General features: G+C 47.1%; 1 protein-coding gene across 1 annotated transcript in view; it reads left to right on the forward strand.

The window, feature by feature from the left end:
• Positions 1-4442: 4442 nt before the first annotated feature.
• Positions 4443-15222, forward strand: part of EIF2B5 (eukaryotic translation initiation factor 2B subunit epsilon) — a 28935-nt gene continuing 18155 nt past the window's right edge. Inside the window, exons 1-5 of the mRNA XM_083612819.1 lie at positions 4443-4734; positions 10644-10768; positions 12998-13183; positions 13304-13481; positions 15137-15217. Of these exons, the coding sequence (XP_083468945.1) occupies positions 4570-4734; positions 10644-10768; positions 12998-13183; positions 13304-13481; positions 15137-15217 (735 nt within the window). The 5' untranslated portion in view covers positions 4443-4569. The remainder of the gene's footprint in view (positions 4735-10643; positions 10769-12997; positions 13184-13303; positions 13482-15136; positions 15218-15222) is intronic.

Here is a 15222-nt window from a genome sequence, read left to right on the forward strand (position 1 = left end):
GAAGGCAACCTCTGGTTATCTCTCTGTGTTAAGAGACTGCTATTAAAGGTTGGAGCTGGGCCAGTGAGCCGTCCTCCTGCTTCCAGATCCCTAAATCAGCCTTCCCTAACCTGGTGCCTAGAAATCACTTTTTTTTTTTTAACTGCAACTCCTTTCTGCCCCAAGCAGGATTCCCTCAGAAACCCTCATTCCCATTAACCAAGAGAGAGAGAACGTCGTGACTGTGTAATTTTGCTTCATTTAAGATTGCTGGACTTCTGATTTCAAACTGAACGTTTTACTATTTTTTATGAAGGTAAGGCATAAGACTATAAACTTAGGAACCACTTCCTTGCTTTGTCACCAAGATCTGCTGATTGGCCTCAGCCAGTTCTAACATTTGCTCCCCAGTTGTTGGAGGGATGGTGAAGTATTCCCACAACATCCAAAGTGACATTTCCCTAATCTCCATCTGACAGGAAACACCAGGAATAGATTCACAGCTATTGTCTTCACTGCTGTTGGCAAATGCTATCCCTCCTCCAACCCCCCAAATGATAGCACTTTGGGGTGTGATGTCCGCAAAGAACACCTGCTAAAAACATTCTTGTTTAGGCAAGGCTACCCAGATGCTGAGAAAGTCGAGGTAATTTTTATCTGCTTTAGCATCTGAACTTTTGTATGCTTTCAAGTAGGGTTATGAATTTTTCTTGATTTGCCTGTTTTACCTTTCGTAAAACGCTTTGAAGTTGTTGGGTTTTTGTTTTTTACAATCAAGTGGTGTGTAAATTTTATGAAACAAATAAGGAGAGTAGCTTCCCTTCATTTGTGAATCCTCTTCCAACCTGGCCGCCACCCCCCCGAACCTTCAGATACAAAACAAGTAAGGTTTCCAATGCTCTTGGAGTCTCCCTTGACACTTTTGATGTATTTGGTCTTTAAGTTTCACTTTCTATTACAGTGGTACCTCGCAAGACGAATGCCTCGGAAGACGAAAAACTCGCAAGACGAAAGAGTTTTTCGTTTTTTGAGTTGCTTCGCAAGACGATTTTCCCTATGGGCTTGCTTCGCAAGACGAAACGTCTTGCGAGTTTGTTTCCTTTTTCTTAAAACCGTTAATACCCAGGGAATCTGTGCTTCGCAAGACGAAAAATCCGCAAGACGAAGAAACTCGCAGAACGAATTAATTTCGTCTTGCGAAGTACCACTGTATGACCGATTAGCACAGAGAATGAGGGAAACAAGGAAGCAGATGCTGGATACATCTTTCCTTTTCTTTGATGGGGTTCCTACTTCACCCCAGCAGTTTAAATGGTAATACTTCCTTGCAAGATGATGATGATGATGATGATTAACATTTCTAATTAAAAGGTAAAGGTTGCATTTCAGATTACTGAATAAATTTGCCACTGGAGCTGCTGCCAGGGATTAAACCTGGGGATTTGTGCATGCAAATTAGATGTTCTACCACTGACCTACAGAAGGGTTAGAAGGAGTCAAGCAGCCGTTAAAGTCTCCTGGACCCAAGTCAATAAGGGCCTTGCACATTAATACAATGACCTTGAACTTGGCCCAGTAACTTATGATCAAACAGTGCAAGGTTTTTAAGCACAGGAGTTATGCGCTGGTGGTAGTTTGCCCCTACCAGCATCTAGCTGCAGCATTTTGCGCCAGCTGGAGCATCCACACCAGGCCCCCAAGGGTAGCCCCACATGGTGTGCGTTGCAGTAATCAAGCCTTGGGGTTACCAGAGCATGAATCATGGTGGCCAAACTATCCCTGCCCAAGACATCACTGACATAACAACAACAGCAATTTGACTGGTTTGCTTCCAACAAATATAAAAGCACAATAAAACATCAGGCATTAAAAACTTCCCTATAAAGGGCAGCCTTCAGATGCCTTCTAAAAGTTGTATAGTTATTTATTTCCTTGATATCTGATGGGAGGGCATTCCACGGGGCGGGCACCACTACCGAGAAGGCCCTCTGCCTGGTTCCCTGTAATCTCACTTCTTGCAGTGAGGAAACCGCCAGAAGGCCCTCGGAGCTGGACCTCAGTGTCCAGGCTAGATGATGGGGGCGGAGATGCTCCTTCAGGTCTACTGGGCCGAGGCCATTTAGGGCTTTAAAGGTCAGCACCAACACTTTGAATTGTGCTCAGAAACATATTGGGAGCCAGTGAAGATCCTTGAGGACCGGTGTTATATGCTCCCGTTGGCAGCTCCCAGTCACCAGTCTAGCTGCTGCATTCTGGACTAGCTGTAGTTTCTGAGTCACCTTCAAAGCATTCAGTGATAAAATTCCTAGCCACTGAGGCTGCCTGTGTCACAGTGGCAAAGATGGATCCCCAAACTATTAACCTGTTCTTTCAGAGGGAGTGTAACCCCATCCAGAATAGGCGGCTAACCAATCTAATCTCCTCAAGTGGTTTTCTGGTATCAAACAATCTGCAAGTGGCCTACCTGAACTCTTCTACTGCTCAGTGTCACGGTGTCAAGGCTAGTGTTGCCGGCAGCACCGTTTGTACAAAGAGGAGCTCCTTTGCTGACGCAGCGTCCTTTATCCCAGGCAGATGCTCTCTTGCGCTGACATGCCAACTAATCCTCTCCCACCATTTTGGGCTGCTTTATTTCCCCAGGGCAGCTGGTCTCTGATGCAGCATCTGTTTCTCAGCAGAAGTCTAATCTAGCTGTTTTATTCCTGCCAACCAGCACTGTTTCTCCTCTTCAAACACAGCCTTGCCTTCAGTGATGCCGCAAACTTTTAAAAATCCTTGCCAAGCCTATTATCCAAATAATACACTCATTAGTTTCCCCCCACCTTGAAAAAAAAGATAAATGGGTCAAGATCTTGTTTATATTTTGCATCAGGTTACAAATATGCTGTCTTTTCCTAGATTACTACAGATCCAGGGGTACTGGTATGGCCTTGGTCCAGTATACCTGAAGCAGCGTCTCCACCCGCACCGTTCAGCCCAGACACTGAGGTCCAGCTCCGAGGGCCTTCTGGCGGTTCCCTCCCTGCGAGAAGCGGGCTCAGGATTGTCCTACACCCTGAGAGAGGCATTGTTGTTGTTTAGTCGTTTAGTCGTGTCCGACTCTTCGTGACCTCCTGGACCAGAGCACGCCAGGCACTCCTGTCTTCCACTGCCTCCGGTAGTTTGGTCAAACTCATGCTGGTAGCTTCTATGACACTGTCCAGCCATCTCGTCCTCTGTTGTCCCCTTCTCCTTGTGCCTTCAATCTTTCCCAACATCAGGGTCTTTTCCAGGGAGTCTTCTCATCTCATGAGGTGGCCAAAGTATTGGACCCTCAGCTTCAGGATCTGTCCTTCCAGTGAGCACTCAGGGCTGATTTCCTTAAGGATGGATCGGTTTGATCTTCTTGCAGTCCATGGGACTCTCAAGAGTCTCCTCCAGCACCATAATCAAAAGCATCAATTCTTCGGTGATCAGCCTTCTTGATGGTCCAGCTCTCACTTCCATACATCACTACTGGGAAAACCATAGCTTTTACTATACGGACCTTTGTTGGCAACGTGATGTCTCTGCTTTTTAGGATGCTGTCTAGGTTTGTCATTGCTTTTCTCTCAAGAAGCAGGCGTCTTTTAATTTTGTGACTGCTGTCACCATCTGCAGTGATCATGGAACCCAAGAAAGTAAAATCCCTCACTGCCTCCATTTCTTCCCCTTCTATTTGCCAGGAGGTGATGGGTCCAGTGGCCATGATCTTCGTTTCTTCGATGTTGAGCTTCAGACCGTATTTTGCGCTCTCCTCTTTCACCCTCTTTAAAAGCTTCTTTAATTCCTCCTCACTTTCTGCCATCGAGGTTGTGTCATCTGCATATCTGAGGTTGTTGATATTTCTTCCGGCAATCTTAATTCCGGTTTGGGATTCATCCAGCCCAGCCTTTCGCATGGTGAATTCTGCATATAAGTTACAGCAAACCAAAGCACTCACGCAGGACCTGCTCCAAGTCTGAGGAGAGGCAAGCAGGCAAAATTGTATGCATTTATCCTTATTTAAAAGAATAAAAATAAAAATTGTGTGTGGTGTTCCCTGGGGAATGCCTTCCCATCAGATATCAAGGAGATAAAGAACTACTTAACTTTCGGAAGGCATCTGAAGGCAGCCCTGTGTCGGGACGTTTTTAAGGATTGATGCTTTATTATGTTTTTATATGTGTTGGAAGTCGCCCAGCGTGGTAGCCAGACAGGTGGGGAATAATAATAATAGTACTGTAATAATAATAAAAATTGTGAATAAAAATTATAACTTTTATTATTTTACTCTGAACTCAGCAACCATTTTATATGGGTGCAGGATCGCTTCCCAACTTCTGTGCATAGAACAAGCCGCTAAAGGAAAAAAGGCGCCGGAGCCACGCGCCGCCACACGAAGTCGAGCGTGCGCATGCGCCGCGCGGGTCCCTCACTCCTCGCCTCCCCCCCCTCCTCGCGCTGGTCTTTGCTCTCCGTCTTTTGTCCATTCTGATGCACCGTCCACCTACCCCTTTCCCCGCTCTTTCCGGAAGCGGAAGAGGCGGGCCGACGGAGGCCGCGAGCGAGAGCGAGTGAGAGCGAGGCGTGATGGCTGCCCGCGTCGGCGGCTCCTCCTCAGGGAAGCGTGGAGCCGGGTCCGGGGGCTCCCGGGGAGCTGAACCTCAAGAAGAGCCGCCGCCGCCTCTCCAGGCCGTGCTGGTCGCCGACAGCTTCAACCGCCGCTTCTGCCCCGTCTCCAAGGACCGGCCCCGGGTGAGGCGGCCAGGGGGGGCGGCGTGGCCTTGCCTCCCTCACGGAGGCGCCGGACCGAAGCGAAGCGCCCGGAGCTTCTGCCTCGCCTGAGGGCCGGTGGCGGGGGGGGGGCGTGTCCCAGGTTCGACCCTCAGAGGCATCTCCGGGCAGGTCTGGGAGAGACCCGCCAGCTGGTCAGCGATGATCATTCTGAGCTGAGTGGACCAGCCTTGGGTGCCCAGGTGTTTTAGAGCCGTAGAGTTGGAAGGGACCCGAGGGTCATCTACTCCAACCCCTTGCAAGGTACGGATCCTGGCTGAAGGATCCCTGACAGATGGCCCCCCGACCTCCACATTAAAACCTCCAAGGAAGGAGATCTCCGGACTACAGCTGCCGGCACTTCTAGCCAGCAGCCAGGGAGGTTGGGAAAGTGCTGCTGGCATCCGTCTCAGGAAGGTTGCAGCGGCCGCCGCGGCTGTAGAGACAGATGCGGGAGAGACATGTTTTGTTGCAGCTGGGGTGGATGAAGGCGTCTGGTTGTGCTGATGTAGGTGCACCATGGCATTTCTTCTCTCTGCGCTCCTCCTCCTCTTGTTCCTCCACTAGTCACTGCTGTGGATGCATTGCCTGACTGACAGTCTCCAGGCACTGCGACCATTTGCAAGGGACTCCCACACAGCGGGGTTGACGTTGCCAGCCTTCGTGTCACAAATTTAGACATCTTCGTAATGCAGAATTGGTCTGCCAGCGACCTTGGTCCCTGAAGCCGACTCAGCTCTGTGTTACAAAGATGTCTGCAAACGTTACGTGAAGGATGGCAACATCAGCCCTGCTGTGTGGGAATCCCTTGCAGATGATTGCAGTGCCTTGAGGTGTGGCTCGGCCTAAGGCAGCTTCCTGTGTTGTTTGTGGAAGGGCTGCAGCTTTCTTCTGCGTTGGCCTGGTTCAGTCTTCAGTGTCCTCTCCAGCTGAGTTGAGAGAGACTCCTGACTGAAATCCTGGAGAGCTGCTGCTAGCCAGTGTAGGCAGTATTGAGCTGGGTGGACCCCCGTTGTCTGGCTCATTTTGGGGAAGAGCCACAGCCCAGAGAGTTAAAGTGTCTGCCTTGCAAGCAGAAGGTCCCAGGTCTGATCACCGGTAGCATCTCCAGGTAGGGTTGGCAGAGGTTCCCTGTTTGAAACCCTAGAGATCCCCTGCCAGTCACTGCAGACAATACTGAGCTAGATGGACCAATAGTCTGACTTGGTATAAGGCAGCTTCCTGTGTGTACCCTATGAGTAAGCCCCATTGGATTCAATAGAGCTTCCCTGTGGTTGGTCACAGTTTGGATTGTGCTGTCATTCAGTGATTGAAATTCATTCCCCTTCCTCCCAACACTGATCTTTGTTCATCTTTGGAAAAAGCTTCACCTCTCCTGTTGCATGAGTTGGCTGTTAAAGCAGCAGAAATTATTTCTTTTCTTATAAAAAAGAATGGCTGACCTTCAACTAAACAATTGCACAAGCCGAATGAGCCCCTTGTGCAATGGACCTTTTGTTTTCTCCTTGCCCCCTGCCCCCATGCACACACCCCATTGTCCCCAAATGTGCTGCAGAAGGTTGGGGGAACTTCATAAAAGATTTAGGGGGTGCATGGAGAGAATGTTTTATTGTGCAAGGAGAAATCCTAGCACTGACACAACATTTCCTTTAGTGCTATGTTGAATTCCACCCTTTGTGTCTTCCATTCTTGGAGAGATGACTTCCACTGTATCTTTAGACTCCATTCATAGTACACTCCTTTCTTAACTGATAGTTCCAAGAATCTCGTCATAGGGACATATTTAAGATGTTCACCTTCAGCCTCTGAGCCCTGCACCCATCACTGCAAGCATTTTGTGTACACACAAATGCCAATGAAAAATCTCTGTATTGGGATGTTTTGGGGATGATTTCTGAGGGCTGGAAAGATGTTCTTTTTTCTGAAAGTGAGCCAGATTAAGTCATCTTTCCACCTGTCAGAACATTAGCATGTATCTTTTAAAGTAAGGGAAGTCATGATCCCTTATATTCAGTGCAATAGAAGGGTTAGTACTAAGACTTAAGCCTTTCTAGATATTGTCAGTTGATGGAGAAGCTAACTTCTCTGGGATAATTCATATGATCCATGAACAACAGCATGCCTTCCACTGAAATTACCAGCTGTTGTGGAAGATGTGTCATCCTTTGATCTTGCCTTTAAAAGGGGGGGGGAATCCAGTATTTAGGAAGCCCTTGTAATCTGTGTCATTGCTGGTTGTTAAGCGGGCTTTGCTGGATAGTTTTTGTAGCAGCCAGCTTGCCTGCACAGAGTTAATTACTGGTGAGATTTATTAGTTTACAGCTGGCAAAGCTTATTAAAAAGAGACACCTATTATTGTGAAAATAGCCAGCTCTTGAGCAGATTCCTTGGTAGGCTGGAGAATTCATCGTGTTTTCTTGCAAGAGGAGTCCACAGTGATTGCTACTGGTGGCTGATAAAAATATTATCCAATTTTGAGACACCTGCAGTCATCTGAGGAGTTATGTGCAGCATTTACTTGATTGCATGCTTGTTTTGGAATGAACACATGCAACAGTTTGCTAAAACTGAACACATACAACAGTTTCAGCAGAGTGCATGTTAAAGAACATACAAAGAGAACTTGGGACTCATTTCCAACAAGAAGAATACCATATGCAGCAAGCTGGAGTGAATTGATTAGACTGAAGTTTCTGCCAGGTTTTTGTGGCACGATGGGGGGGAAGAGAAATGAACTAATTTTTTTGCAAGGGCTGATGGAGACAATAGCATTGCTCTTAAGAAACTCTCGTAGATGAACTTGTAGGCTGTGAGCAGGAACAGACAGAAGGGTGCCACGACTGAGAAGGCCCAGTTAAATATAGTCACCTGTCTTAACTTGAGAAGCAGGAGAAGGATTCTCTCCCCCCCCCCCCCACAATTTTTGATTTAAAGGGAGAGTGTGTGGGCAGATGCATTTCTAAAAGTTACTGAGTCCAGACGATTAAGGCTTTTAACAATTAGCACTTTGAAGTTTTCCTGGAAGCTGCATGGTTCATTGAGTTAGCTGGCTTTCGGCAAAATGCACAAGCCAGACACCTAATGTATAGGCACTTGTGTACACCTCAGACATGCAGGTCCTCTTAGGTCTTAAAACTTTAATGTGGGAACTTCCCATCAGTCACTAGTTTACAGTGAAGAAAAATAAACTACAAATCCATGCTGTGGTAAATTAGGAAACAATCTGCACCAGCAGCCTGAATGATGTTTAACGTTCTGGCTGTTGGAGCTACTGTTGTCATGTGTGCCTGGAAACAATGTGTGCCATTGTGTAAGAAAGGAAAGATGGCTGATCAGTGTGATAAGAGAGCACTTTTATTCCCTGAAATTTGAGGATGTGGCCATATGTCAAGAACCCTCCCACCACAAGGTAAGAGCCAGGGGGAAAGGGAAATAGGAGGGATCAGGGATTATAACAGCCGAAGTATGGCTGTGCTATCTCGTTTCCTGTACTTCCTGTGAATGAAAGACTAAATTTGGGCTGAAACGAAATTACAGGCAGAGGTTTCTAGCAAAAGTTCTCTTGGTTCGCCTGTCTAGACTCTGTGGAATGAAGCCATGAGGCAGGGAATGTGTGAGAAGGCTGACTTGTGGGTTTTTTTGTTTTTGTTTTCTGGAAGGTTGACTTGTTAATTGGTTTATACGCAGAAATGATTCAAACAGGTTTTACGGTGAGGAAAAATAAAACACATACCTGGAGTGTGGTTAGTGAAAAAGGAACTCCAGCAAGTATTTTGGAGGCTGCTTTGCTTTTTACCTTGCTGACGTGGAAGCTGCTGTCGTAATGTGTCGCTTTGAGGGAGTTGTGGCTTTGCTGGAGGCTAAAGAGGCAAAACCACCACACAAAACTGCATTGCTTCCCTGCATTGAATGGGCCAGCCAGTCTTGGAAGAAGAGTACTTTTACTACCTAAAATTTAAGGTTGTCGCAGCCTGGGAGGATGTGTAGCTTTAGTGTTGTCCGATGAACAACTTGGGTCCTGGGTACCATAGGGATCGCCCAAGTCCTTATATCCCAGCTTGTTCACTGGGATAATCTGGAGGAACGCTGTTCATTCTACCCCCTACTACAGAGGCCTTACTGGCCTCAAACAGAAGTCAGACATTTAGTTTCAGTGGTCCCGTGCCTTGGAACACTTTTCCAGCAGAAATTCAGCAGGCACCCTCACTTTTGAAACTTTTGAAGACTTTCCCAGGCCAACAGGCCTATGTAGCAACTTGAAGGTTTTTTGTTTTTTGAGTGGCCAGTTGTTTTAATCATTGTTTTGCACGGCTGTTTCCCATTTTATCTTTGTATACCACCCTGATACTGTAGTAGATAAATGGCAGTATATAAATAAATGATTGGCAACTGGACATGCAATGTTTTTAACGTTTGATGTTTTATTGTTTTTTTAATATTCTATTGGGAGCTGCCGAGAGTGGCTGGAGCAACCCAAGTTAGATGGGCAGCATATAAATACAATCATCATCTTGCCACTTATTTTGGGAGACTGGTTGAGGACAGAACGGGAACAGTCCCTAAATTTATCACGAGCAGCTTGGTCTTAAGATTGACCAGGAGATAAAAGGATGTGATTTGCTGGCTGCTGCATCAGCAATAGGAGATAGGAGAGCATGACACAGCAGGAATTCATACCAGGCCGCGTATTATTGGCTGTTAGTATGCTTTGTTGAAGAGTCACGTTAAATGGAGCCTGTGTGCAGAGATAATAGCGTGTGGAACTTCAAAGTAGGAGAGCATACTTTGTGATGCAGTCCTTTGCATTTCTGCTTGGGTCCAATTCCCACCAAGTTACGTGGGAATGTGCCTAGATTTGCAGCCTAACAGAGCAATCCTAGGCATGCGTACTTGTGTTAATTGTCCCATTGTATTAATTGGGGCTTACTTCCAGGAAAATGTGCATAGGATTGCTGCCTTAATTTCTTTGATAGACCAACCAACTAAGGCGGGTTAAATTAGTGAAGCCAAGGCTGAAAAAGAATGGAAAATTAGAGGCAATGGGTGAAGATGTACCCCAGTGCCTGGTTCAATATAGCTGTTGCTATGCTGTGATGCGTGTCACCTTCCTTTTACATGAGATGGAAGATGTGCTCATTTGGATATCATGCTGGCTCTGTTGTATTGCTGGACTAAGGCATGAAAATATTAAGATGGCCTATTGATAAAAGCTGCAACTCATTGTTAACTTAGCTTGTCGTTTTAATATCTTCAGAAGGCTACTTGTGGTGAGATTTGGTAACATACACAATTTAAAAATTTAATTGGCTAATGCTAGAAGGAAGATGGAATGGCGTGCAGAACTAAGTCCCCGAAGAACATAAAACTTTGAAACTCGGCAGTGCTGTTAAAGAGGATCAAAACATTATTCTAACAAGTTTCAGGGGCATTAATTCTATAAACCCAGGGTATGGGGTTGTTAATTTCAAGGTCAAATTACACACTATGCTAAATGCATGATTACATTCAATATGTCTGGTTGGTTTTTTTTTTAAACCTAGTGGCTGTGGATTGGGACCATGCAGGGAGTATCTCTGTGCTGGACATCCCTGTCCAGATGAATATCACCCCTTGAAGTTTGCCATTGGGGAGAAGGCACTGTTAGCACCAGTAGCAGCTTGGGGGCTGATTTTTGTCAGGTGTGCTGTGGGAGGGCAGGACTTAACCCTCCTTGCTGTGGTCCTATTCCTATTTCCCCCCCCCCCATGGCTTCTATTTAAAAACAACAACACACAAACTGTTTCATTAAATACAATCACACATTGAACAAGACGTTAGGGTGTGTTCCTGCTAGCAGAATTATAGAATATAATACAATGTATTGGAGACACTGACTTTTCTTTATCCTGTAGGCTCTGATTCCACTGGCAAATGTAGCCATGATAGATTACACCCTGGAATTCCTAACTGCAACTGGAGTGGAGGAAACCTTCGTCTTCTGCTGCTGGAAGTCAGCAGAGATCAAGGAACATTTACTGTAAGAGCAGACACATTTTTGTTGCTTTTGGTCCTCCTTAGCTTAGGGCAGCTATTCCTGCTGATGGTGGGTGCATGGCTTTTATAGGCCGGAGGTGGTCTGTCCCCATAACCTCTTGCTTCAAGTGGCATATAGGTTTGTGGCATCCAAGGACAGATATGCTACAAGATGATGCTGTGCTTTGCTAGGAATTGGGCGCCATGTATGAGTGTGCTAAGTGGTGGAACTGAGGCAGAGAGAGATGTTTGGGGGGGGGGGAGGGATTTGTTAGCAAGAGAGAAAACGGGATTTTAAACCTGCCTCTGCTTTCCTCAAAGTCTGTAGTACACACTCTTAATACAAACACTAGGGTGACAGAATAGTTAAGATACAAAGATACCTAAAAATCAACTCATTCTTTCCAGCTTTCTTTTGTTAGGTGACACCCACATATGAGAGGTTTCCTACAGATGGTGCCTTTTATACTTCACACACAAGGCAATATCTCTGTTTTCCAGGATAATCTGGAATAGCTCCTGATCTCCAAATTTATAGCAGTGCTAATAAAGAATAATAAATGTGGGCTAAGCAGTCTTGTAGCTTTATGCTCTGCTCTGTTGGACTCATTTGGTTGTTTTGGTTTATAATGCTGGTTTGGGTTTTTTAAAAGTATGTATGTCTTTGGATTTACCGTATTTTTCGCCCTATAGGACGCACTTTTTCCCCTCCAAAAATGAAGGGGAAATGTGTGTGCGTCCTATGGGGCGAATGCAGGCTTTCACTGAAGCCTGGAGAGCGAGAGGCGTCGGTCCGCACCGACACCTCTCCCTCTCCAGGCTCCAGGAAGCTATCTGCAAGCCTTGCACGCCCGGGGGGAGTTCCCCCAGGCGCGCAAGGCTTGCGGGCGGCAGCCTGCAGTGCGGAGCACGGGGCGCCCTTTGGAGGACGCCCCGTGCTTTGCGCAGGTGTCGGCAAGCCTTGCGCACCGGAGGGAACTCCCCCTGGGCGCGCAAGACTTGCGGGCGGCAGCCTGCAGCGCGGAGCACGGTGCGCCCTTCGGAGGACGCCCCGTGCTTCGCGCAGGTGTTGGCAAGCCTTGCGCACCGGGGGGAACTCCCCCCGGGCGCGCAAGGCTTGCGGACGGCAGCCTGCAGCGCAGAGCACGGGGCGCCCTTTGGAGGACGCCCAGTGCTTCGCGCAGGTGTCCGCAAGCCTTGAGCGCCCGGGGGGAGATCCCCAAGGGTGCGCACGGCTTGCGGGCGGCAGCCTGCAGCGCGGAGCACGGGGCGCCCTTTGGAGGACGCCCCGAGCTTCGCGCAGGTGTCCGCAGCCTGCCGCCCGGCGCGTACGGCGCCATGAAGCAGAGCGCCCCTTGCGCCGGGCAGACATTGGCCAGCCCCACAAGCTCGGGGGACAGTGGGGAGGCGCAGCGCTGCCATCCCACTGTTCTCCGACCTGGTTTTGGGGGGGAAATAAAGGAAAAATTCTTTTCCTTTATTTCCCGCCCAAAAAAGTAGGTGCGTCCTATGGGACGGAGCGTCCTATAGGGCGAAAAATACGGTATATCACTCCTTATTCTGAATGCTTAGAATGACTAGAAGCATTTTAGTATTCTGTGTTTCTTTGAAAGCTCCCCCATGCATGGAGAAATCTTTTAGCCCGCCTCCGCATTTTTATTATTAATTAAATTTATTAGATGCCTTCTCTTGCCACATGCTGCTCAAGGCATCTTTACAGAAAACAAAAACAAAAGTGGCAAGAAAAAGATGCTTATTTTCATTAAAACCAATGGGGGAGGGGGTGTTAGGGTTACAGTGGTGCCTTGCAAGACGAAATTAATCCGTTCCGCGAGTCTCTTCGTCTTGCGGTTTTTTCGTCTTGCGAAGCACGGCTATTAGCGGCTTAGCGGCTATTAGCGGCTTAGCGGCTTTAAGAAAAAGGAAACAAACTCGCAAGAACTCACAAGACGTTTTGTCTTGCGAAGCAAGCCCATAGGGAAAATCGTCTAGCGAAGCGACGCAAAAACCGAAAAACCCTTTCGTCTTGCGAGTTTTTCGTTTTGCGAGGCATTTGTCTTGCGGGGCACCACTGTATTTCCTTGTTGCTCCCTGAAGACACTTCAAGCCATTTGATTTGTAATACGGTTTTTGTTTCTTCTAATGCCAGAAAAAAACATCATAGAGTCGTCATCTACTATACACAGTGTGCATATGTCCCCTTTAATTCCACTCTATCTGCCTTCTTTGCCAGGAAATCTAAGTGGTGCCGTCCAGCCTCTCCAAATACTGTACGGTTTGTGACTTCAGACCTCTACCGCTCACTTGGTGATGTGCTGAGGGATGTTGATGCCAAGTCACTCGTTCGCTCTGACTTCATCCTTGTCTCTGGAGATGTGGTGTCCAATATTAACATTTCCACAGCTTTGCAGGAGCACAGGTGGGTATCTGGGAGGAAGATGAAGCAGCCTTTCTTGAGTCTCTGACTGTTTTCTCCTGGTGTGTGTCACTGAAATTAAAATCTCTCTTCCTTCACCACACCCTGACCACCTCTTTACAGGCTACGGCGGAAGCTGGAGAAGAACGTGTCTGTGATGACAATGATTTTCAAGGAATCCACACCAGGCCACCGTTCCAGGTGCCAAGAGGATGACGTCATCCTTGCCATGGACAATGCGACGAAGCAAGTGCTGCACTACCAGAGAACTCAAGGGCTGAAACGCTTCCGGTTCCCTACGGTGTGTTAATAGGGGAGCAACTGTCAGGAACCTGAGGATCAGATTGGACTAAACAGTTGTGCGAGTGGGAGCCAGCGCAGCGAGTCCTGTTGGTGCAATAGGGGTCTCCCTTCCCAACTAGCTTTGAGGTGTTGGGAATTCATATGGGGGAGGAGAGGAGAGAATCGCTTGCAGTGATGGAACAGTCCTAATAATGTGACATTGAATTCCTCATCCAGTTATGTTCTTCTCTTGATAATCCATCACTGGTTCCCTTCCAAGACCTGGGGTTCGGCTTACTTTTGAGCACAGACAGTTCAGTGCACCTCCCATCTTATCTTGCAGGGTTGGTTGATGGTTGAATAAGAAAATGTTGTATGCATGCCTAAAACAGGAGTAGGGAACCTTGCGCCTGGCTGCAACCCACAGAGCTTTGGGTTTTCCCTCTCAAAGGAACAATGAGGCTTTGCCTCCATGGTCTGAGGCAGTGTGTCTTGGATTACCAGTTCAAACGGCTGGGAATCACGGTTGGGTAGAGTGCTGTTGCGTTCAGATAATGGGAGAAAGAAGGGGGGATGGAGAGGACAGAAGAGTGAGATAAGAGAAGGGGAAGTTTAGATTATTATTATTATTGTTATTGTTATTATTTATTGAATGATGGATGCTTGTGAATTGATGTTATTTTCGTTTCTGGCACAAGTGTAGACAGATATGCCAGTGACATTCAATAGTGCATCCTCTTCCTGAGTTCATTGTGGGGACATGAGTGAGGAAGTTGAGCATCTCCCCCTGTAGCAAAGGGCAACTTGCTGCACCCTAGTTTCAGTTCTACACTTCCTGCTGTGAAGGAATTCCACACATTGCCTTAAAAGTGTGGGAAGTCTTAAACTAGGTGCATGATCCTCACTTTCAGTTCAAATCCTAGGCAAGCTCATACAACCGGGGAAAATATGTTCGTCCCTAGCTTTGGTGGGACTCGTCCTAGACTGAGTCAGTGGTGTTTCAAGTCAAAGGATCTTGGGCTCTGATAAAATTTGAAAAAACACCTCTGCCTGAAACCTTCAGAGCTGCTGGCTCTTGGAGCAGAGAAAATTGGGCTCTCTTGGTGTGAAGCAATTTCATATGTTCATATAGAGGATGTGTTTTCCTTTGTGAGCACCTCCACCTAACGTTTGATACTGTCTGGAAGCTTATTGTTTTAAATCTCATTTCACCCTACCAATGGGGTCGCAGGGGAGTGTTGCAGAGCTCTCTAGATTCCCTGTGTAGTGTTGTGAACAACACACAGGCCATTCACGAACAGAAAACCACTGATTTTTAAAGAAATGTTAGCATTCTTTACCAGGAAACTTAGAAGAAAAGCAGGTAACGGTTATGCCATTAACATGCAAACATCCATTGATTAAAGTATTAAACGCTGAAAACGTATTGGAGTTTGCTCCTGATTTCAATTCTGTGTACTGTTTCTGCAGGCACTAAATGTTTCTGCTGCAGGTGGTTTAGCCTGACCTCGTTGTTGGGCTTGGTTCATGTGACACCATACACACGTGGTCCATTCAAGACACTCCTCCTGCCAGATTCTTGCTGTCGATTCTCTAGGTTAGCACGGAGAGATGTTGGTATCGAATTTGTTGTGTGAGGCTCACTAGGCCTTTGCTGTGTCCTTACCTTTTTAGAGCCTGTTCCAGGGCAACGTTGAAGAAGTACAAATACGACATGATTTGTTGGACTGCCACATCAGCATCTGCTCTCCACAGGTGGG

The sequence above is a fragment of the Podarcis filfolensis genome (genome assembly GCF_964270895.1).
Source record: "Podarcis filfolensis genome assembly, chromosome: 5".
In the NCBI taxonomy this organism is placed as follows: domain Eukaryota; kingdom Metazoa; phylum Chordata; class Lepidosauria; order Squamata; family Lacertidae; genus Podarcis; species Podarcis filfolensis.